This window comes from Nicotiana tabacum, chromosome 4 (genome assembly GCF_000715075.1).
Source record: "Nicotiana tabacum cultivar K326 chromosome 4, ASM71507v2, whole genome shotgun sequence".
NCBI lineage: Eukaryota > Viridiplantae > Streptophyta > Magnoliopsida > Solanales > Solanaceae > Nicotiana > Nicotiana tabacum.
In genome coordinates, this window is record NC_134083.1 from 29195395 (window position 1) to 29214844 (window position 19450).

Genomic DNA, 19450 nt, shown 5'->3' on the forward strand with positions numbered 1-19450 from the left:
GGTGGGGGCCGATCGGCGACTCGAAACACAGAAAACAATGAAGAAGACGGGACCAGCCTACGTATGATCTTCGAAATGCTGCAAGCTCAACATGTGGCGATAGCTCAGTTGCAGAGCCAAAGCCATACACCGAGCAGGGTTGAGCACGATCCGCCCCGTGAAGTCACCCGCATAAATGAACCGGTCATAGTAAGGTCAAATGAACAAGAATCGGGTACTAATCCTGAGATTATAAAGATGCTCGAGGAGCTGACAAAGCGGATAGAATCAGGGGAAAAGAAAATTGAGGCGAACAACAAAAAGGTAGAAACCTACAATTCTAGGGTGGATCAAATCCTAGGAGCACCTCCGATATTGAAAGGACTGGATTCCATGAAGTTCATGTAAAAACCTTTTCCTTCGAGCGCGGCTCCAAAGCCAATCCCCAAAAAATTTCATATGCCCGAATTGCCTAAGTATAATGGAACGATCGATCCAAACGAGCATGTAACTTCTTACACGTGCGCCATCAAAGGGAACGACTTGGAAGACGACGAGATCGATTCGGCTCTACTGAAAATATTTGGGGAGACCCTAGCAAAAGGAGTTGTGACATGGTACGACAACTTACCTCCTAAGTCTATTGATTCATTTACTATGCTTGCAGACTCCTTCGTGAAAGCACATGCTGGTGTCATCAAGGCCGAAACCAGAAAATCAGACCTTTTCAAAGTTAAACAGAAGGATAACGAGATACTCAGAGAATTTGTGTCTCGTTTCCAACTGGAACAAATGGATCTGCCGCCAGTTGCTGATGATTGGGCTGTTCAAGCTTTCACTCAGGGACTCAATATTCGGAGCTCGGTGTCTTCACACCAACTGAAGCTGAATCTGATAGAATACCCCGCCGTTACCTGGGCAGATGTACATAATCGATATCAATCAAAAATCAGAGTCGAAGATGACCAACTCGGGCCCCCCTCGGAGTCTATTTATCCCGTCAGAACCCTCGACAGAGTCAAGAGAGACATCAATCGTGAACCAAGATCAAACAGGGATCGATTTCTGCCATATAATGGAGATCAGATGAGTAGTGGGTCCGGGCGGAACCCCGTAAGAAATGACAGGAGAAATAATCAAGGTCGAAGAAACCAGGGGCTCATGACCAAAAACAGCTTCGACATGTCCATCGGGCCTAAAGAAGCGTCGAGGTTATCGAAATACAACTTTAATGTCGATGATGTTGCCTTCGTATCCGCTATCGGGCGCATCAGTGATACCAAATAGCATCGACCTCTGCAATCCGATCGAGCTCAAAGGGACCCTAACCAGATGTGCAAATATCATGACATTCACGGTCATAAAATGGAAGATTGTCGACATCTGAGAGAAGAAGTGGCCCGTTTATTCAACAATGGGCACCTTCGAGAATTCTTGAGTGACCGAGCCAAGAACCACTTTAGAACAGAGATTCTAACAAACAGACAGGATAAGAAGATACCGAACCTCAACACATCATAAATATGATCATTGGTGGAGTCGATATCCCACAAGGGTCGATGTTGAAACACACCAAAGTATCCATCACTAGGGAGAAACGAACTCGAGACTACGTACCGGAAGGAGTTTTATATTTCAGCAACGAGGATGCGGAAGGGATCATACAACCTCACAAAGATGCACTGGTAGTATTTGTACTCATTAATAAAACTCAAATTAAACGTGTGTTGATTGATCCAGGTAGCTCGGCCAACATCATTCGGTCGAGGGTCGTGGAACAGCTTGGTCTACGACACAAAGTCGTGCCTGCAGTCCGAGTTCTAAACGGTTCAATATGGCATGTGAAACCACTAAGGAGTAAATAACGTTATCGGTCAATATCACCGGAACCATACGAGAGGCCATGTTTTATGTGATCGAAGGAGATATGAGGTACAACGCCCTTCTCGGAAGGCCGTGGATCCACAACATGAGGGCAGTGCCCTCAACTCTTCACCAAGTGTTAAAATTCCCAACTCCGAAAGGGATTAATACAGTCTACGAGGAACAACCGGCCGCCAAAGAGATGTTTGCAGTCGAAGAAGTAATTCCAACATCAGTACTCACAACATCGAAGGAACCAAATTCAGGCGCAAACCAGGAGGCCAAATAGCAGTCACCAACACCAGCCACGACCCAATCGAATAAGCATGGGACTTATGAAGACGATGATTATGGGGTCGCCTAATCTTTTATAATCCCCGATGACTCCGACACAACCAAATCAACGGTCGAAGAGCTGGAACATGTTATATTGGTCGAGCATCTGCCCGACCAGAAGGTATACCTGGGCACGGGGTTAACTCCCGAGCTTAGGAAAAAACTTATTCCATTCCTTGTAACTAATATAGATTGTTTTGCTTGGTCCCATCTTGATATGATAGGGATCCCACCGGAGATAACCACTCACAAACTAAGCCTGGACCAGAAAATCAATCCGTTCAAGTAGAAGAGGAGGCCTCAGTCCGAAGTCAAACATGCTTTCATCAAGGACGAGGTATCTAAACTCCTTAAAATAGGGTCCATTCGGGAGGTTAAATACCCGGATTGGTTAGCAAATGTAATGGTAATCGCTAAAAAGGGAATAAACTAAGAATGTGTGTAGATTACAAAGATTTGAATAAAGCATTCCCCAAAGACTCTTTTCCTTTGCCCAACATCGACCGTATGATCGATACCACGGTCGACCACGAGATCCTTAGTTTTCTCGATGTCTATTGCGGGTAAATACGACACATGCTACTATAATGTAATGTCGTTTGGATTAAAACATGATGGTGTCACATACCAACGCTTAGTAAATCGGATGTTCGAAGAACAAATGGGAAAATCGATGGAATTTTAGATTGACGATAGGTTGGTTAAGTCCCAGCGAGCAGAGGACCATTTAAAACATTTGCAAGAAACCTTCAGCATATTGAAGAAATACAATATGTAGCTGAACCCGAAAAAATGTACGTTCAGAGTCGGATCGGGTAAATTCCTCAAGTTCGTGGTATCCAACCGAGGAATCGAGATCAACCCTGACAAGATCAAAGCCATAGAAGATATTACGGTCATAGACAACGTAAAGGTTGTGCAAAGGCTAACCAGGCGCATAGCCACTCTGGGGCGATTTATCTTGAGATCTTTCGACAAGAGCCACCGATTCTTCGCACTGTTGAAAAAGAAGAATAACTTCTCATGGACTCCTGAATGTCAACGAGCTCTAGAGGAGCTCAAAAGTTACTTATCAAGCCCATCGCTGCTTCACAAACCAAAGACAGACTAAGAACTATACTTGTACTTGGCGATCTCGGAGATAACATTAAGTGGATTCCTAAATCTGGAAGAACGAGGTACGTAATTTCCGATATATTATGTTAGTAGTACCTTAGGTGAGGCAGAAACTAGGTACCCTCACCTAGAAAAACTGGCGCTCGCCTTGCTAAGCGCCTCCAGGAAACTAAAACCATACTTCCAATGTCACCCTATATGTGTCGTATAAACTTATCCGTTAAGGAACGTTATGCATAAGCCCAAACTCTCAGGCCGATTGGACAAATGGTCCGTGGAAGTAAGTGGTTACAATATTGAGTACCGGCCCCGGACCGCCATTAAGTCACAAATTTTGGCAGATTTCGTGGCCGACTTTACGCCGACCTTAATAGCCGAGGTCGAAAGAGAGTTATTGATTAACTAGGGGACTTCTTCGGGAATATGGACTCTCTTCACTGACAGAGCCTCAAACGCAAAAGGGTTTGGACTTGGCATCGTACTAAAGCCACCGTCAGGTAATATAATTGGGCAATCTATTAAGACTGTGAAATTGACTAACAATGAGGCTGAATATGAGGCCATGATTGCAGGCCTTAAATTAGCTAAAATCTTGGGGGCAGAGGTGATCGAAGCTAAGTGCGACTCACTCCTTGTGGTAAACTAGGTTAATGGGACATTCGAGGTCAGAGAAGAACGAATGCAGAGATACCTGGACAAGTTACAGGTGACATTACATCGATTCAAAGAATGGATTTTGCAACATGTACCTCGGGATCAAAACAGCGAAGCTGATGCCCTCGCTAACTTGGGATCTTCGGTTGAAGACAACGAGATTAACTCGGGAGAAATTGTGCAGCTTATGAGATCGGTGGTGGAACAAGGCCACGCCGAGATCAATTCAATGAGCCTAACTTGGGACTGGAAGAATAAGTACGTGGAATATCTCAGGACCAAAAAACTGCCATCGGACCCAAAAGAATCGAGGGCCCTACGTACAAAGGTAGCCCGGTTTAGTTTATCCAATGATGGAACCTTAGTCAGAAGAACGTTCGATGGCCCGATGGAGATATGTTTGGGACCGGGGGATACCGAATATGTTTTGAGGGAAATCCACGAAGGTACCTGTGGAAATCACTCCGGCACCGAATAATTGGTTCGAAAAATAATCAGAGTCGGTTACTACTGGATCGACATGGAAAAAGACGCAAAGGAGTTCGTTCGAAAATGCGATGGATGCCAAAGGCATGCTCCGATAATTCATCGAGTAGGAGAGCCGCTACATTCGGTCTTGTCACCATGGCTGTTCATGAAATGGGGATGGACATCGTTGGCCCCCTTTCACAAGCACCTGGTAAGGCCAAATTTATTTTATTTATGACTGACTATTTTTCTAAATGGGTGGAAGTATAGGCATATGAAAATGTCAGAGAAAAATAAGTCATCGATTATATCTGGGATCACATTGTATCTCGATTCGAATACCGACCGAGATTGTATGCGACAAAGGAAAACAGTTTATTGGCAGCAAAGTAAGCAAGTTTCTTGAAGACCATAAGATTAAAAGGATCTTATCCACTCCTTACCACCTCAGTGGGAACGGATAAGCATAATCCACCAACAAAACCATAATTCAAAACCTCAGAAAGAGGTTGATTGACGCCAAAGGAAAATGGAAGGAAATACTACCTGAGGTCCTGTGGGCGTACCGTACAACCTCGAAGTTCAGTACCGGATACACATCATTTTCTTTGGTTTATGGCACCGAAGCTTTAATACCGATCGAGGTCAGAGAACCAAGCATCAGATTCCGATATGCAACAAAGGAATAAAATGACGAGGCTATGAGTACGAGCCTGAAACTATTAGATGAAATGCGTGAAGTCGCCCTTGTCCGGTTGGCCGCCCAAAAACAGTGGATCGAGAGATATTATAATCGAAGGGCCAACCTTCGATACTTCAATACCAGGGACTTGGTGCTAAGAAAAGTTACACTGAACACCCGAAACCCGAACGAAGAAATATTGGGGCCAAACTAGGAAGGACCATACTAAATTATCGAGATCATCGGAAAAGGATCCTACAAGCTCGGAACAATAAACGGCGAGCAATTGCTGAGCAACTGGAATATAACACCCGTAAAGCGATATTATTGCTAAGGTATGGCCTCAATTCTTTCTTTTATTTTTCTTTTTACATTTCAAACAGACACTTGCAGGCAACCTACAAAGGATGATACGAGATCCTAGGTCTGAAAGCATGCGTTGCAATCTTTTTCCCTTAAACCGGTTTTGTCCCAAATGGGTTTTCCGACAAGGTTTTTAACGAGGCAGCAAGCAAATTGTGCTAACTTAGAATCGAAGGCCGACTACAAACTGGTGGCAATGATCACAACAGCATTCGAGGCCTCTCTTCGGTCAACCTCGAACACTGGGGACAATACTGCCAGAGATATCAACGAGGAAAGGATTTATTATAAGGTCCAAACGGTCAAATGAACCGTGCCCACACAGATCGCTCGAGCCCTGGCACAAAACATATATACATGTACAACTATTGTGCATAAGAATATAAAAGAAGATTCTTCCTTGCACATAAACATCTTGTCTTTTAAAGTAATTCTTACCTCTTTCAAGGAAATTCCTAAAGCTAAATCCATCGAGCCCAAGAGCCACCTTAATCCAAATCGAACATCCACTCTCACTCGGGGACTGCCACTTTGGCATTGCCCGAATTTTAAGGCTAAGGCCGTTCCGAGTTAATAAAACTCGAGGGCATGAAACTTATTTTGCATTGCCCGAATTAAAAGGCTAAGGCTATTCCGAGTTAATAAAACTCGAGGGCATGGAGCTTATTTGGCATTGCCCGAATTAAAAGGCTAAGGCCGTTTTGAGTTAATAAAATTCGAGGGCATGAAGTTTATTTGGCATTGCCCGAATTTTAAGGCTAAGGTCGTTCCGAGTTAATAAAACTCGAGGGCAAGAATCTTATTTGGCATTGCCCGAATTAAAAGGCTAAGGCCGTTCCGAGTTAATAAAACTCGAGGGCATAAAGCTTTTTTGGCATTGCCCGAATTAAAAGGCTAAAGTCGTTCCGAGTTAATAAAACTCGAGGGCAAGAAGCTTATTTGGCATTGTCCAAATTAAAAGGTTAAGGCCGTTCCGAGTTAATAAAACTCGAGGGCATAAAGCTTTTTTGGTATTGCCCGAATTAAAAGGCTAAAGTCGTTCCGAGTTAATAAAACTCGAGGGCAAGAAGCTTATTTGGCATTGTCCAAATTAAAAGGTTAAGGCTATTCCGAGTTAATAAAACTCGAGGGCATGAAGCTTATTTGGCATTGCCCGAATTAAAAGGCTAAGGCCGTTCCGAGTTAATAAAACTCGAGGGCATGAAGCTTATTTGGCAATGCCCCAATTAAAAGGCTAAGGCTGTTCCGAGTTAATAAAATTCGAGGGCATGAAGCTTATTTGGCATTGCCCGAATTAAAAGGCTAAGGCCGTTCCGAGTTAACAAAACCAGAGATTGCAAAATCTTATGAAAACCTGAACAAATTCACTCTCGGTGAGTCATATCCTAAAAAATATGAGTATTCGGGAAGAGTTCCCGAACATACCAGATCTTACGATGCTCTAGAGATAATAAAATCGAAGGCAGAGCCTGTTCGAATATGATTGTTTAATGCTAAGGCATTTCAATCTTTGCAAAAACGTAAAGTGAGAAGCAAAGGAAGAACTCGAGAAAATATAAAAAAAATAGAGAACTTATATTTACAAAGTGTTGTCTTTGCAAAGGCCGAGCAACCTCGACACAAAATACTAAGTACAAAAAGAAACAAAATCAAATAGAGGCCGTCTGATCTTGGCCGGAGCCCGCCTCGTCATCTGGATTCCAAGGGTCTTCTCCATACTCGGATTCGCTGGATACCTCAGAATCCTCCTCCTCGGGATAATCCAGCTTCCTGGCCTCAGCTTGGAACACTTTGGCATTCTTGATATCCGTCGATAAGTCAAAACCCCGAGCGTGAATTTCCTCGAGGCCCTACCTTCGAGATTGCCACTTCGTATGCTCGACTATATTTTTTGATTGGTCTTGAGCAGCTTCGACATCAGACTTGTACTGGGCCACCATTTCAGTGGATTCGAACTTGGCCACGACAATCTCCGACTTGGCCAGATTATCTCGATCTGAGATGGCCGAACCAAGCCAAGATTGAAGCTTATCAACCGTTTTTGTCTGAACCTTGGCCCTTTCCTTTACCGCTCTCAGCTGAATTTCGGCTGAAGATAGTTGTGCCCGAAAAGCCTCTTTTTCAGAGGCCAAGCGATCCATTTTGCCTCTCCATTCATCGGTCTTAGCTTTGATTATGTCCATTTCAGCTCGGAGCTGAGCAATCCGATCGAGTTTTTGCTGGACCTGTGGATTTTGACCATCAGTCACTGAATCAAATTCATCATCACTTACTTCGAAAATTTTTACCTGCTCGACCAAGTCAGCATGATCCTTCTGTCCACTTCTAGCTCGGCACAGAGGTTCTTAGTCTCCCCTTCGAGCTGCTCACTAAGAAGTTTAAAGGAATCTCTCTTCTCAGTAAGCTCTTGAACTCCGGCTTCGAGTTGCTTCAGGTTATCCCGGTACCTCAAACAAGCCTCGTGATGAAGCAGCGAAGCCTATGAGCAAGAAGGGAAACACTAAAACATCTGCGAAATAATCTAAGTATAAATCAAAAATTCACTTAGAAAAATGAGAAGTTACCCGATTCAGCACATGTTGTGCTTCATTGAAAAGGCAGGGTGCATCCACCTCGTTCATATTAGCTTGATCATCCTCGGTCACCAAGCACCGAAGGTAGCTAGCCACCCCTACGAGGGCGGAGAGAACCCGGGCATCCTCCAGAAGTGAAAAGACAATGGTGCGCTTCTGATCAGAATATGCACTTGGGTCAGGGAATCGATCAACCAATTTTGGGCTGGAGGAAGGCCCACTTGATTCTGAGGGAGAGCTCTTCCTCGATATGTCTAGATCTCCAATACCAATGGCATCCTCCATAGCCGTCGAATCCACACCGTCAAAAATACCATGGAAGGGATCGTTCGATCTATGGATCCCCTCGAGGGGATGTTCTTTTGCGACTTGGGCCTCGTTAAACATCGACTATGTGAACGAGGGCAAGTCGATAATCTCTATCGGGCCGAGTGCTTCCGGTGGGGCTTTTCCAGAATCTCGGGGAGCCCCAACTATTGCCTCTACCTTTATCTCCCCGACGTGATGAAATTCGGCCTCACCTCTCCCTAGTTCGGAGGCACCTTGCTCTTCGAGCTGCGACGACATACTGGCCATAAGATCAAAAGCCTTACCTTCCCACTCGGATTCATCCCTCAGTCGATGGAGTAAATACGGGGACAATGCTCGACCACTGGTGCTTCCCTTGGGTTTACGAGCCAATCTTTTCTTTGGCCTTTTCTTCTCAAGACCCGAGGAACTCGGAGCCTCTTTCCCTTTCTTCTCTTTATCCTACTTTGGAGTAGGGGGATCAGCGTATATATCGTCATCGGCTGATGTGGGCCTCATTTCGACATCCTTTGGTAAACCTGCAAAAAGGAAAGTAAAATGATTTAGAGATTGATGATGTGAAAGTAAGATCAAATATAACTTAGAGGAGAAATTCTCACCATGGTTACGGGCCTCCCATCGGCCCTTCGAGAGCTCACGCCATAAGCGCACGGAATAAGTTCTCTGTGTCACAATGCCCTCGACCCACTCCTTGAGTCGAGGAGCGACATTCGATATATGGGCAATAACTGCATCATCGCATAACGTCAATGAGAAGGGAGGGAAAAGAAAAGCAATAAAAGAAATCTCGAAGGCGAAATTACACTTACATTTCATATTCCATTTCTCAGGAAATGGCATATCTGCAACCGGGATTAAGTCAGAGGTCCTCTCACTCAAACAAATCGGCCCAACCATCCCCGGTCCCGATCTTCGTCGATGCTCGAGAATAAGGCCTTAGTGGATCGACGTGCAAGCTTGATTAATCCCCCCGGTAAAGTCGAGGGCTTTACAGGCGCATGAGGTGGTCGGGGGTAAATGAACACCCCTAAAGCTTGCTCACAAAGAAACGAAGCAGAATAACAATCCTCCAAAACGAAGGATGGATCTGCCCGAGCATCACCTCATACCTTTTGCAAAACGCTACGATAACTAGGTCTAAAGGACCCAGCGTGAAAGGGTAAGTGTAAATACTTAAAAAACCTTCAACGTAGGTGGTGATCGATTCCTCGGGGGTAGGGATCACTACAAATTTATCTTCCCAGTTGCAGTCCTTTTTGACCTTATCGAGGATGTCGGCTGTAATAGTACATATGTACCTCGACACCAGCACGCACCGACCCAGTACCATGAGGGTTTGATCGATCTTGAAGTCGGTCCCGGTTGGGCACCCCGAAGGGACAAATGACTTTAGAGGGGGTTCCGGTGTTGGTTCCTCAGTAGCAGCAGATGAAACATTTTCCGATGGCTTCGAGGAAGAAGGGGTTTCTTTTTTAGGAACAGATTTTAAAGTCTTTGCCATTTCTTCTAAATAGAGTAGAGAAGAAGATGTTAGTAAAGGAGGAGTTGTAACTAGCAGGTAACTTATAAAGAAATTTCAAAAACAAACTCACAAGGAAGGAAGTTCTTAAGCTTAAAACCAGAAAACCACAAGGTGAGGATGATAAAGTTCTTTTAAAACACAAGAGCAAGAGTTGAAATGGAAAAGGTTCTAATGAATGGGTTGAAGGGTATTTATAGTGTTCCCAAACGGCGATTCACATCACGGCGGTTCATATCCCAAGATGGCCGACTATTGACTGACACATATTTAATGCCTCGAAGACTGGACCGACGGGATGTTTCCACTACCCTTATCGCTTTAGTCATGAATTTGTTGTCACATTTTTAAGAAGCGAAAGCTCGAATCGTTTTCCATCATTTGCCCTCCGAAAAATAAGGGGATTTTGACGTCATATTTTTGTCACTTGTGTCATGATATATCGAAATGAGAATCTGAGGCTCATATCGTTTCTCGTTATCTACTCTCCGAAAAATGAGGGGACTATCTATGTACGAGTAAAATCGAGCTCGATATTCGATCGAGCTTGAGAAATGGAGAGCCAAGGTCAGTACATCTGCAACAGGGTAAAAATCGAAGTCTGAGGTTCGATCTGACATCCAACATGATCAGTCAAGGGAGGAATATAATATTCAAGATCGGACCCAAAGCATCATTAAAACTAGCCATCGAAAAACCATCAGATATGCCCTCGAGTATACTGAAGGCATAACCAGTCATGTTCCAACGACCTCAAAGAAAACTTTGCCAACTTATCCGACATGGGTCCATAATTCTCGTCATTAACCAGTCGTTATGGTAGTAATCACGGAAAAGGGAACCAACGGTCCTTTTTGCCTTTTTATAGAATAATAAAATAATATCTTAAAAGGTAGATCTCCCCTAATATATAAAGGGGACTTGACAATTCATAAAAGGCACTGTAACATATACTAATAAGCAATATATTCTCCAAGCTCCTACTCTTTGATATTTTTCTGACAATAAAAGTGTATTCAACTCAAGGGTGACTGACATTCTTAAAATTGGAATCATCCAATTCCTGTGGTTTGCAGTTATTTTATCGCTATTTATTTTAATTGCAATCTAATTTATCGTTTTGTATCAAGTTAATCCACATATCTTTATAACCACTAACAAATTCAATTGTTATCCGATTTTGAGGGTAACTAGTGAGAAAGTAGAAATATATATATAGCTATGTGTATATTATATAGAGACAGTGAGAAAGAGATGCTCGTGCTGCAATTAAATAAGGGTTACATATATACTACTGTAAGTCATAGCCTCATGTATGTGCACATCCTGAAGAACATGGATGCAGTGATTTGCATACTACATGCAATGCCGCTTTGGTTGAAGAAAATCCTCCTGTTATATATCTGATCATAAGCTGCAAATTTAAGTTAATATGTGTATAACTACATGTAATCAATGTATTCTGGTTAGGAAAAGTAAACAACAAATTTGACCGGTTATTTGTGTAAACATCTCTTTAATGCCCAAAAGAAAGATATTTGCTGTATTTTTATTTTTTTTTGCTTGAACGTTCTAAAGGTCTAACAATCATTAATGCCTATCAAATTAAAAAAAAATTAAGTGCTACTTCATAAGTTGTGAACTGCAGAAGGTAATGGAAAATTACTTCATAATATCTGAACTGAGGTATAACACTAGGAAATTGACAAAACCAACTCATGGTTTTACTATCTTTTTAATATTTTAGCTCTTTGTGAAGGATCTTTTCATTTTATACTGTAAATCCTTGCAGGTTAGTTCTAAGGCAAACATTGATTCTGATGATCTATCAAGAGGAAATACAACAAATATGCTTTGTTTACTGAACATTCGAATAAAAAAAGAAAGAGACAGCAACACTTTTTTTCTTGTATTAAATTCCTAAAGCTCACCGAAAAATATTGTTTAAGGGGGTTATCTTTCCATCCAAAGGTGGATGGGGTATTAATTCCCAAATGCTGAAGATAAACGGGGTTAAGGGAATTTCACTCAATCAAGGTCCATATGATGTTCTTTAGAAATAGATTTATGTAAAACATTGCACTATAATACTATCATGTAGGCTGAAGTATGTAGAGTGGCTTATATGAGGCTCTAATCGGCCAGCCGTATTCATTATTTATTTTTCTTAGTCGATATATATAAATTATATACATATTATACATCCAGAAGTATGTAGAGTGGCCATATGAGGCTCTAATCGGCCAGCCGTATTCATTATTTATTTTTCTTAGTCGATATATATAAATTATACACATTATACATTCACCAATTATATTCAGTTTAAACGATTGGGTTAGGAGTTAGGACCAAGAGGCAAAAAAAGACAAATTGTAATCTGTATGGTTTTTCTACGTTCGTTTATCATATACATACAAGATTTTCCTATTATTGTTCGTAAAATTTTCAGAAATTTGTCCTTACATTCTTAGTGACTTAATAAAAAGGAGAAAAACAGAAACTGGAGATCAAATTGCATGTAACAAAGGAATTTGCTTTTAAAAAGGGTGAGTTCGCTGATGTAGTACATGTAACCTAATCATATTACATTCACTACAATACACATTTGCATATATTGCGCCACCCTAAACAAATTCCTTTTACTGGGCAAACATGCCGACCAAATAACAATTTATACAAGAGCTGGACTAAAACCAGCTGAGGTTTCCAAACTGGCTGCATAATCTCGAGCCCACAAATCGTAATGTATGATTTCCTCCAGCGATGGAGAAGACACCAACTCTTCCCGATGCTTCGCGCATGTTAGCTCCACAATCTTGAAAATGTCCAAGTAGCTAATTCTGAAACGAGCACAAATTCATCAGTTGTTTTCTTTAAACGATTTTGGGTCATTTACAAGACCTACACAGTCGAACGATTAAAAAAAACACAGAAATATAGTACTAAGAATATACTCATAGAGCCAGGGGACAATTATTTAGCAGGCTCAAAAGATACAGACATCAAATTATGTTGTAGAATGCTAGCTGTAGAAAAGAGCACAATCAAAGTGGAAGGTTTAAGCACAAATTGTTTTTTGGGAATATACGAGGTAAGTATTCAAGACAGGCAAAACCATTTTGTCCGCTTAAAATCACTTAATGATTACTGATATCACCAATTTCAGCTTAAACTTTGGCAGGAGAAATAAATGTAAAAGAAAAAAAAAACAATAGACTGAAAACAGTTAAATTTTGAAGATGAACAAGGAATAGATTACGACGAATATTTCTAGCAGTGCCACGAGAATGACCGAAAAACACAACCAGAAAATGATTAGGCAACAAATAAGTATCATCCATTTACTCTGAAGTCTGAACCACATTCAATCATCTCAAATATATTCTTCCAGATAGACAGCAAGGGGGAAATGAGAAGAATAGGCTACAATTATATATCGATTAACTCTAAAGCACATTAAATGAGAAAGAATAGATTTATGCACCAAGTACAGGGGAAACCTATGTGTTTATCACTCTACGGCTACGGCCAAACAAGAATACTTAGCTTCAACACTAATGTCAACTTATGCATAACCTCAGCTATTGACAGATTTCAAAAAAGAATACATTATCTATTTATTATGGAAACTGTTAAGTGCTGAAAGACCCAATAAATATCAAGAAATTAGGACAGATGGATTAACTATTAGGGATACGATGACCTCCACATCCCTTGACGTTATCTAGCAACCGTGTCCTTTGACAAATTAATGGAGAAACAACCCACAAAAAAAGATGTCAATGTTATAACGTTAATTTATTTGTAGATAGAGTTGCTGTGACTACCAGCAGGTGCCACAATGAATCTTGATTTATTAGCAAACTAAATATTTGAAACATATAATGTGACCCTGTACAGAAGTCAAATGTAGTAATACATACTACATACCTCTCACTAATAAATAATTCCACTGCCTTTTCGTTTGCTGCACTTAGAACTCCAGTCATGGTCCCTCCAGCGCGACCAGCAGCGTAAGCCAGCTCCATGGATGGATATTTCACATTATCAGGGGCTTTAAATGTCAATGATCCGAGCCTATACCATTATGCTCATAATTACTTATACTAACTGGAAATGAAATGCCAAAATTTATTTCATATTTGAAAAATAAATAAATGAAGATGTAAGCAAACATAGATGATCTCTAGAGAGGGATAAGCAAAATAAAATGCATTCACAAAGAAAGAATGGGTTTTACTTGCAAAGATCAAGGCGCGGCCAAGTAACCTCCGAACAGTAAATTCTGTCGGGCCAGGATAAAGTATAAAGGATGGGCAAACGCATATCAGGCCACCCCAGCTGTGCCAATACTGATGAATCCTACAAATTACAGAAGGAAAAGAATTCCAAAGCCGTCAATTTATGAGCATGCAGCTATAAGAATATTCATCTAGATTACATAACTGATGTAATCTCAGAGCTGAAGGATCTTTACCTGTGTTTCCACCATTGAATGTATGATGGACTGGGGATGGATGACAATTTCAATGTCATCATACTCAGCTCCGAAAAGGTAGTGAGCTTCAATAACTTCAAGACCCTGAGAAACAAACATACCTTTAAACCTAGGCTAACACAAATAATTCATAACCCAACTCCGATGATTCACATATGGAATAAAAGCTGGAAATTTAAGAAACAATAATCGTGGAGAAAAGATTTAAAAACAACAGTTTAGATACCTTATTGAATAAGGTGGCAGAATCAACAGTAATCTTTTTCCCCATGTTCCAATTGGGATGCTTCAAAGCATCAGCTACTTTAACTTCTTTCAACTTCTCAACTGGCAAGTCCCTATCAGTGACAGTATAAGCAGTTTTAAGGTTAACAAGCCGTGCATATGATTAAAAGAAAGGTGAAAAAATATAATGAAGTAGTGCAAAACATTTCGAAAAACTGTTTCACATAAAAGAAAGGAGGACAACAGAGTTCTTTTGAATATTTAGAATTGCGGATTGATATGAATGTGGCAATAGAAGGATTAAAACTGAGATGTTGTACAAATTATCAGTATTCAAGATTTTACACCTGAAAGCCCCTCCAGATGCAGTTAATATAATGCGCCTAAGGGCACCCTCTGGCAAGCCTTGTATGCACTGAAATGAAGAAAAACTTATTAGAATTTCGCTCTTAGCCTTGAAGAGACCTGGGGTGGGAAGTTATTTTGGAGATTAGTCAATGCAAAACGGAAGGTTGATAAGAGGTGTATGATTATATTTACAAATGATCATACTCAGTAAGTTTCGCAAGTCAGCCTCATAGAACTGTACCTGGAATATAGCTGAATGTTCTGAATCTGCAGGAAGAATCTTCACCTTATGCTTGTGCGCAAGAGGAAGAACAAATGGACCACCAGCAATTAAAGTCTCTTTATTGGCCAAGGCAATGTCCTTTCCTGCTTTTATGGCAGCCACTGTAGGCTAGTGAAGCAAACAAAGACTAATAAATTTGAGCCCGTTTTCTGAATGATTCACATTTTTTCTTGACTGATTCACTAGCTTTATATCAGACGAGAGGAGAAATGAAGATGTATTTATCAAAGAGCAAAGCAAGAAGAGCAATGACTGACATTTTCTTTCATTAGCAAACTAGCATACAATGCTACTTTTAGCTAAAATCATTCAAGCATGATTAATGTATAGTAGAAGAGAACTAGCTCTGTTGAAGATCTAGACTTCTCTTTCTAGGTGATTGGAGTTACATGAATTTTTGCCTACAAGGGAATAAAGGGCTAGCTGAAAGTAGTATTATCTCCTAACCATGGATAGAAAGAAGGCAGTTTGCTTCATTCTGGGGTAAAATTGGAAGTCTCTCCATACTGCCATTATACAACCCAAAAAGCAACTTCGAGAAATCTTCTACTAGTTGATTTCTAATTCTTACTTGAGCAGGGTACATCTTGTCTACTTTTTTAATTTTCTCTCTTTCCATCGGAGCTCCCTCCAATCACCAACCTCCCTGCCCCCACCCCCCATCCCCACCCAAAAGAAAAAAAGAAAACAGAAACAGGACATAAATCACATTTCACCCTCTCAGTGCTCCTCTTCATATTTGCTTTGGCTGCGTAAGGATATCTTGGCAGGAGTATCACAACAATTTTGAAAAGATTCAGATAGACTAAACCTCAACCTTACCTTTAAACCTGCGCAACCAACTATTCCTGTAACTACAGTGACAGCATCAGGATGGCGGGCGACCTGAAACACATCATAGACAACAATGATCAACATATTTCTTTCAAATGTCACAAAGTAATTTTACCAACTAGTGAAACAGAGTCCTAGTCGCCAAAAATAAAGTTAGGGACAGTTGGACAAACCTCGATGATACCCTGCTCACCAGGGATAATCTCAGGCTTGTCTTCCATATCAGCCAGAGCATCTTTGAGTTCCTCAACCAATGACTCATTTCTAACAGCAACTAGTTTTGGTTTGAATGTTTTGACCTACTCAGATATAACATTGTTTATCATCAAGGCAAAAGCTAAACTATACCTGATAGCCAGATAAAGAAGTCTAAGCAGAGAAGCTCAATTGTTGGGTATCCATATTGGAGAAACAATAATTCCATCACATTTGTGCAAATTGCAATCCAAAATATAAATAGGGCATGATATAAAATGAGCTTGAATGATTATCATCATTCCCTTAGGTGGGAAGCTCTTCTTCCAAAACCCAAAAACAAAATGCGAAAAAAGCACGGATTGGAAAGCATAGCCTTGACATTTGGGTTTCAACATGGTTAATGGGATATGTCAATCAAAATGCTGCAAACATGACACGTCTAGGCTAGTAGCATTCTGCAGGTACGGAAACAGCCAGGTGGAATGAGGTGGCAGCATTTTATAGTTAAAACATAATAATCATCGTTTCTTTAAACAAAAGCAGTCGCGCTATAAACTGCAGCAGCCGCATAATGACCACAAAATGTTAATGCAGATACAGATACAGATAATAAAGGTGAGAGGTTGGACGCCTATACTCTATTCAGACTTGAAATTTCATAGCATTTTTTCACTTGTGTGCATTAAATGAAAACTAACCTGATCAGCAAGAAGAGTAACATTTGAACCAGCAGCTAGTGCGACAACTCTAAACTTATCCGGATTCTCAGCGACTATATCCAATGTCTGCAGATACAAATTTTATAATTGAAGCAATGAAGAACTTAAACAAAAAGACAACTAGCATTTTCTTTTGTAAAAGTAATAATTTGCATTAATTTATTGGAGAGATTCCTCTATACTAGTATACAAAAAGTAGAGAATCAAAACAAAATTTTGATTCTCTCGGATAGTAAGCAACCTATACTAACTGGAATTTCATTCACCTAAGATAATACAAAGAGAAAAAGAAAGAAAAAAGAAGCAAAAGACAACTGGCATAATTGACACAGTAGCAAAAGCAGCACACCACCAATAACAAAGAACAACAGATAAAAAAGATGCAGAATGGGAATATTAGAATCTAGGTAAATATTGAATCTTTTCATCCTCTTTTAAAAAAAATTAGTTAGTGTTTTAGTTTACACTGTAACTGCAAAGTAACTAACACATACAAAAGCGTTAAGAAATTCTACTAGTGCTTCAGTCCAACCTCAAAACTAGAACCAATCAAGACTAAAAAAGACAACACTTATTTCCTAAGTATTTATTACTGAATACTTATCATTTCAAAATTCACAAACCTGAGTTCCGATAGAGCCAGTGGACCCAACAATTGAGATAGGCTTTGGGCCATCCCAACTTTTCCGGGCCTCAGCAACAGCTCTTCCAGGCCAGGCAGGAGGAGGTGCCTGAACTGAACACTGAACCCTCTTACCAGAAATCCCACGGCACTCCTTTCTTTTGACACACACTCCACCTAAAACACAAAATCAATGGAAATATTTATTAGCAGAGTTAGCCACAAAATCATGTCCAAGAAACTTAAATGGGTGTGTAGAAATAGAGAACCTTGGAACTTGAGGTGGTTAAGATTGTAGCTGGATTTGGAGGTGTCCAAGAAAGAGATGGTCTTAATTTCAGCAGGGGACAGCAAATTCAGCGCCATTTCAATTACTTCACTATTGATTGCTCCCAGCACCAGTCCACAGGAGTAAGGAAAAGAAATTCAGCTTTTCAAGAAATGTAAAAGGAAGTTTACAACAAACCAAAGTGCAATCTTTGGCAATAAAGTTGGGGACAGCCGTGTAGAGAGAGAGAGAGAGAGAGAGAGAGAGAGAGGTACTGTGTGTCTCGTTCTGGCTATAGTTTGTTCGTTTGTGGATTAATATGTGGCTCGTATGAACGATGCTCACTGCAGCGTACCTGTCTTATAGTACAAAGTACAAACATTATTTGCTCTTGTTTTAAACGTTTAATATTGAAATACTTCCGCTAACTTTCGGTACTTTATAGAAATGAGTAAGACAACGCATAATACATTAAACAATGATCCAAAACTTAGTTTGATGAAAGAAAAGTATTCTCATATTACAAATTATTTTTAATGTATATAATACTATTAAATTCTTAAAATTTGTAAAATTTGGGCTTACCCTGCACAACTTTAAAATGTATCACGAAATTTTAAGAATTATTTACTTATATACATAATATGGATTTTCCTGATATGAAATTCGCCTTAAATTTCATAATATAGCATATAGTAATAGTGTTATAATAAAAAATTATTGTTGTATCCTCCTATGACTTAGAAGAATCTTCATTTATTTTGTGGAGTTGAATTAAGTTCAAGATCTGTATTAGAGTCAAATTCACTCATATTCTTGATATTACTAATATTGTACCACAGGTGGGGGTATACATAGTTCAGATTTGTTCGAATTTTTCAATTATCAAACCAAATCAATGGTGTCAGATTTTTAAATTTATAAACCAAACCAAACCAACAAAGTCGGATTTTTCAATCTTGATTTTTCTCGAGTTTCTCGATAAAGTTTCATAGCATAAAATATGTAACTTGTACTCCAAATATTTCATAAGTCCTAGTAAAATACAACTATATAATGTGTTTTCCAAGAAACTAACATAATAATATGAGATAAGTCATAGCATTATACTAAAATATTCAGTAACAAAGATAAAATAATAAAATTATATAAAATAAATATTGCTAATTAATAAGTCATAATAAAAATTAACATAATTTAAAATACTTTATAGGTCATGCTAAAATAAGTATAGCTAATAAATACTAATATTAGTTACATAACTAAGCACTAAAGAAAAAGATAAACTAAGTTATGCATTTTCATTATAAACCAATGTAAAACTAAAATAATTATCCAACACTATCGTCATTCCTAGTATTGAATTAAATTTCTTTTGTTAGCATTAGTATTGATTTGAACTTTGTTTGAGTTACTACATTTATGGGCTATAAAATTTATTTAACATTCAAGAATGTTAAGTCTAAACTTGAAATAATACGTTAAAAGATAAAATTGTGAAAAAGTTTAAGAAATATTTATAAATTACATTACAATAATATTTATATGTATAAAATATTTTTAAAAAGTATATAAATATATTATCGGGTTGGT

The 19450-nt window shown here is 39.6% G+C and overlaps 1 protein-coding gene across 1 annotated transcript; it reads right to left on the reverse strand.

The window, feature by feature from the left end:
- Window positions 1-12374: 12374 nt before the first annotated feature.
- On the reverse strand, window positions 12375-18258 carry LOC107779016 (1-deoxy-D-xylulose 5-phosphate reductoisomerase, chloroplastic). The gene is made up of 12 exons (XM_016599356.2): window positions 17859-18258; window positions 17591-17766; window positions 16947-17033; window positions 16224-16349; window positions 16039-16101; window positions 15175-15324; window positions 14933-15000; window positions 14587-14698; window positions 14340-14444; window positions 14103-14224; window positions 13793-13939; window positions 12375-12702 (listed from the first exon to the last, which is right to left on the reverse strand). Exons 1-12 carry the CDS (start codon window positions 17953-17955, stop codon window positions 12534-12536), a joined length of 1422 nt encoding a protein of 473 aa, XP_016454842.1. The 5' UTR covers window positions 17956-18258; the 3' UTR covers window positions 12375-12533.
- Window positions 18259-19450: the final 1192 nt, after the last annotated feature.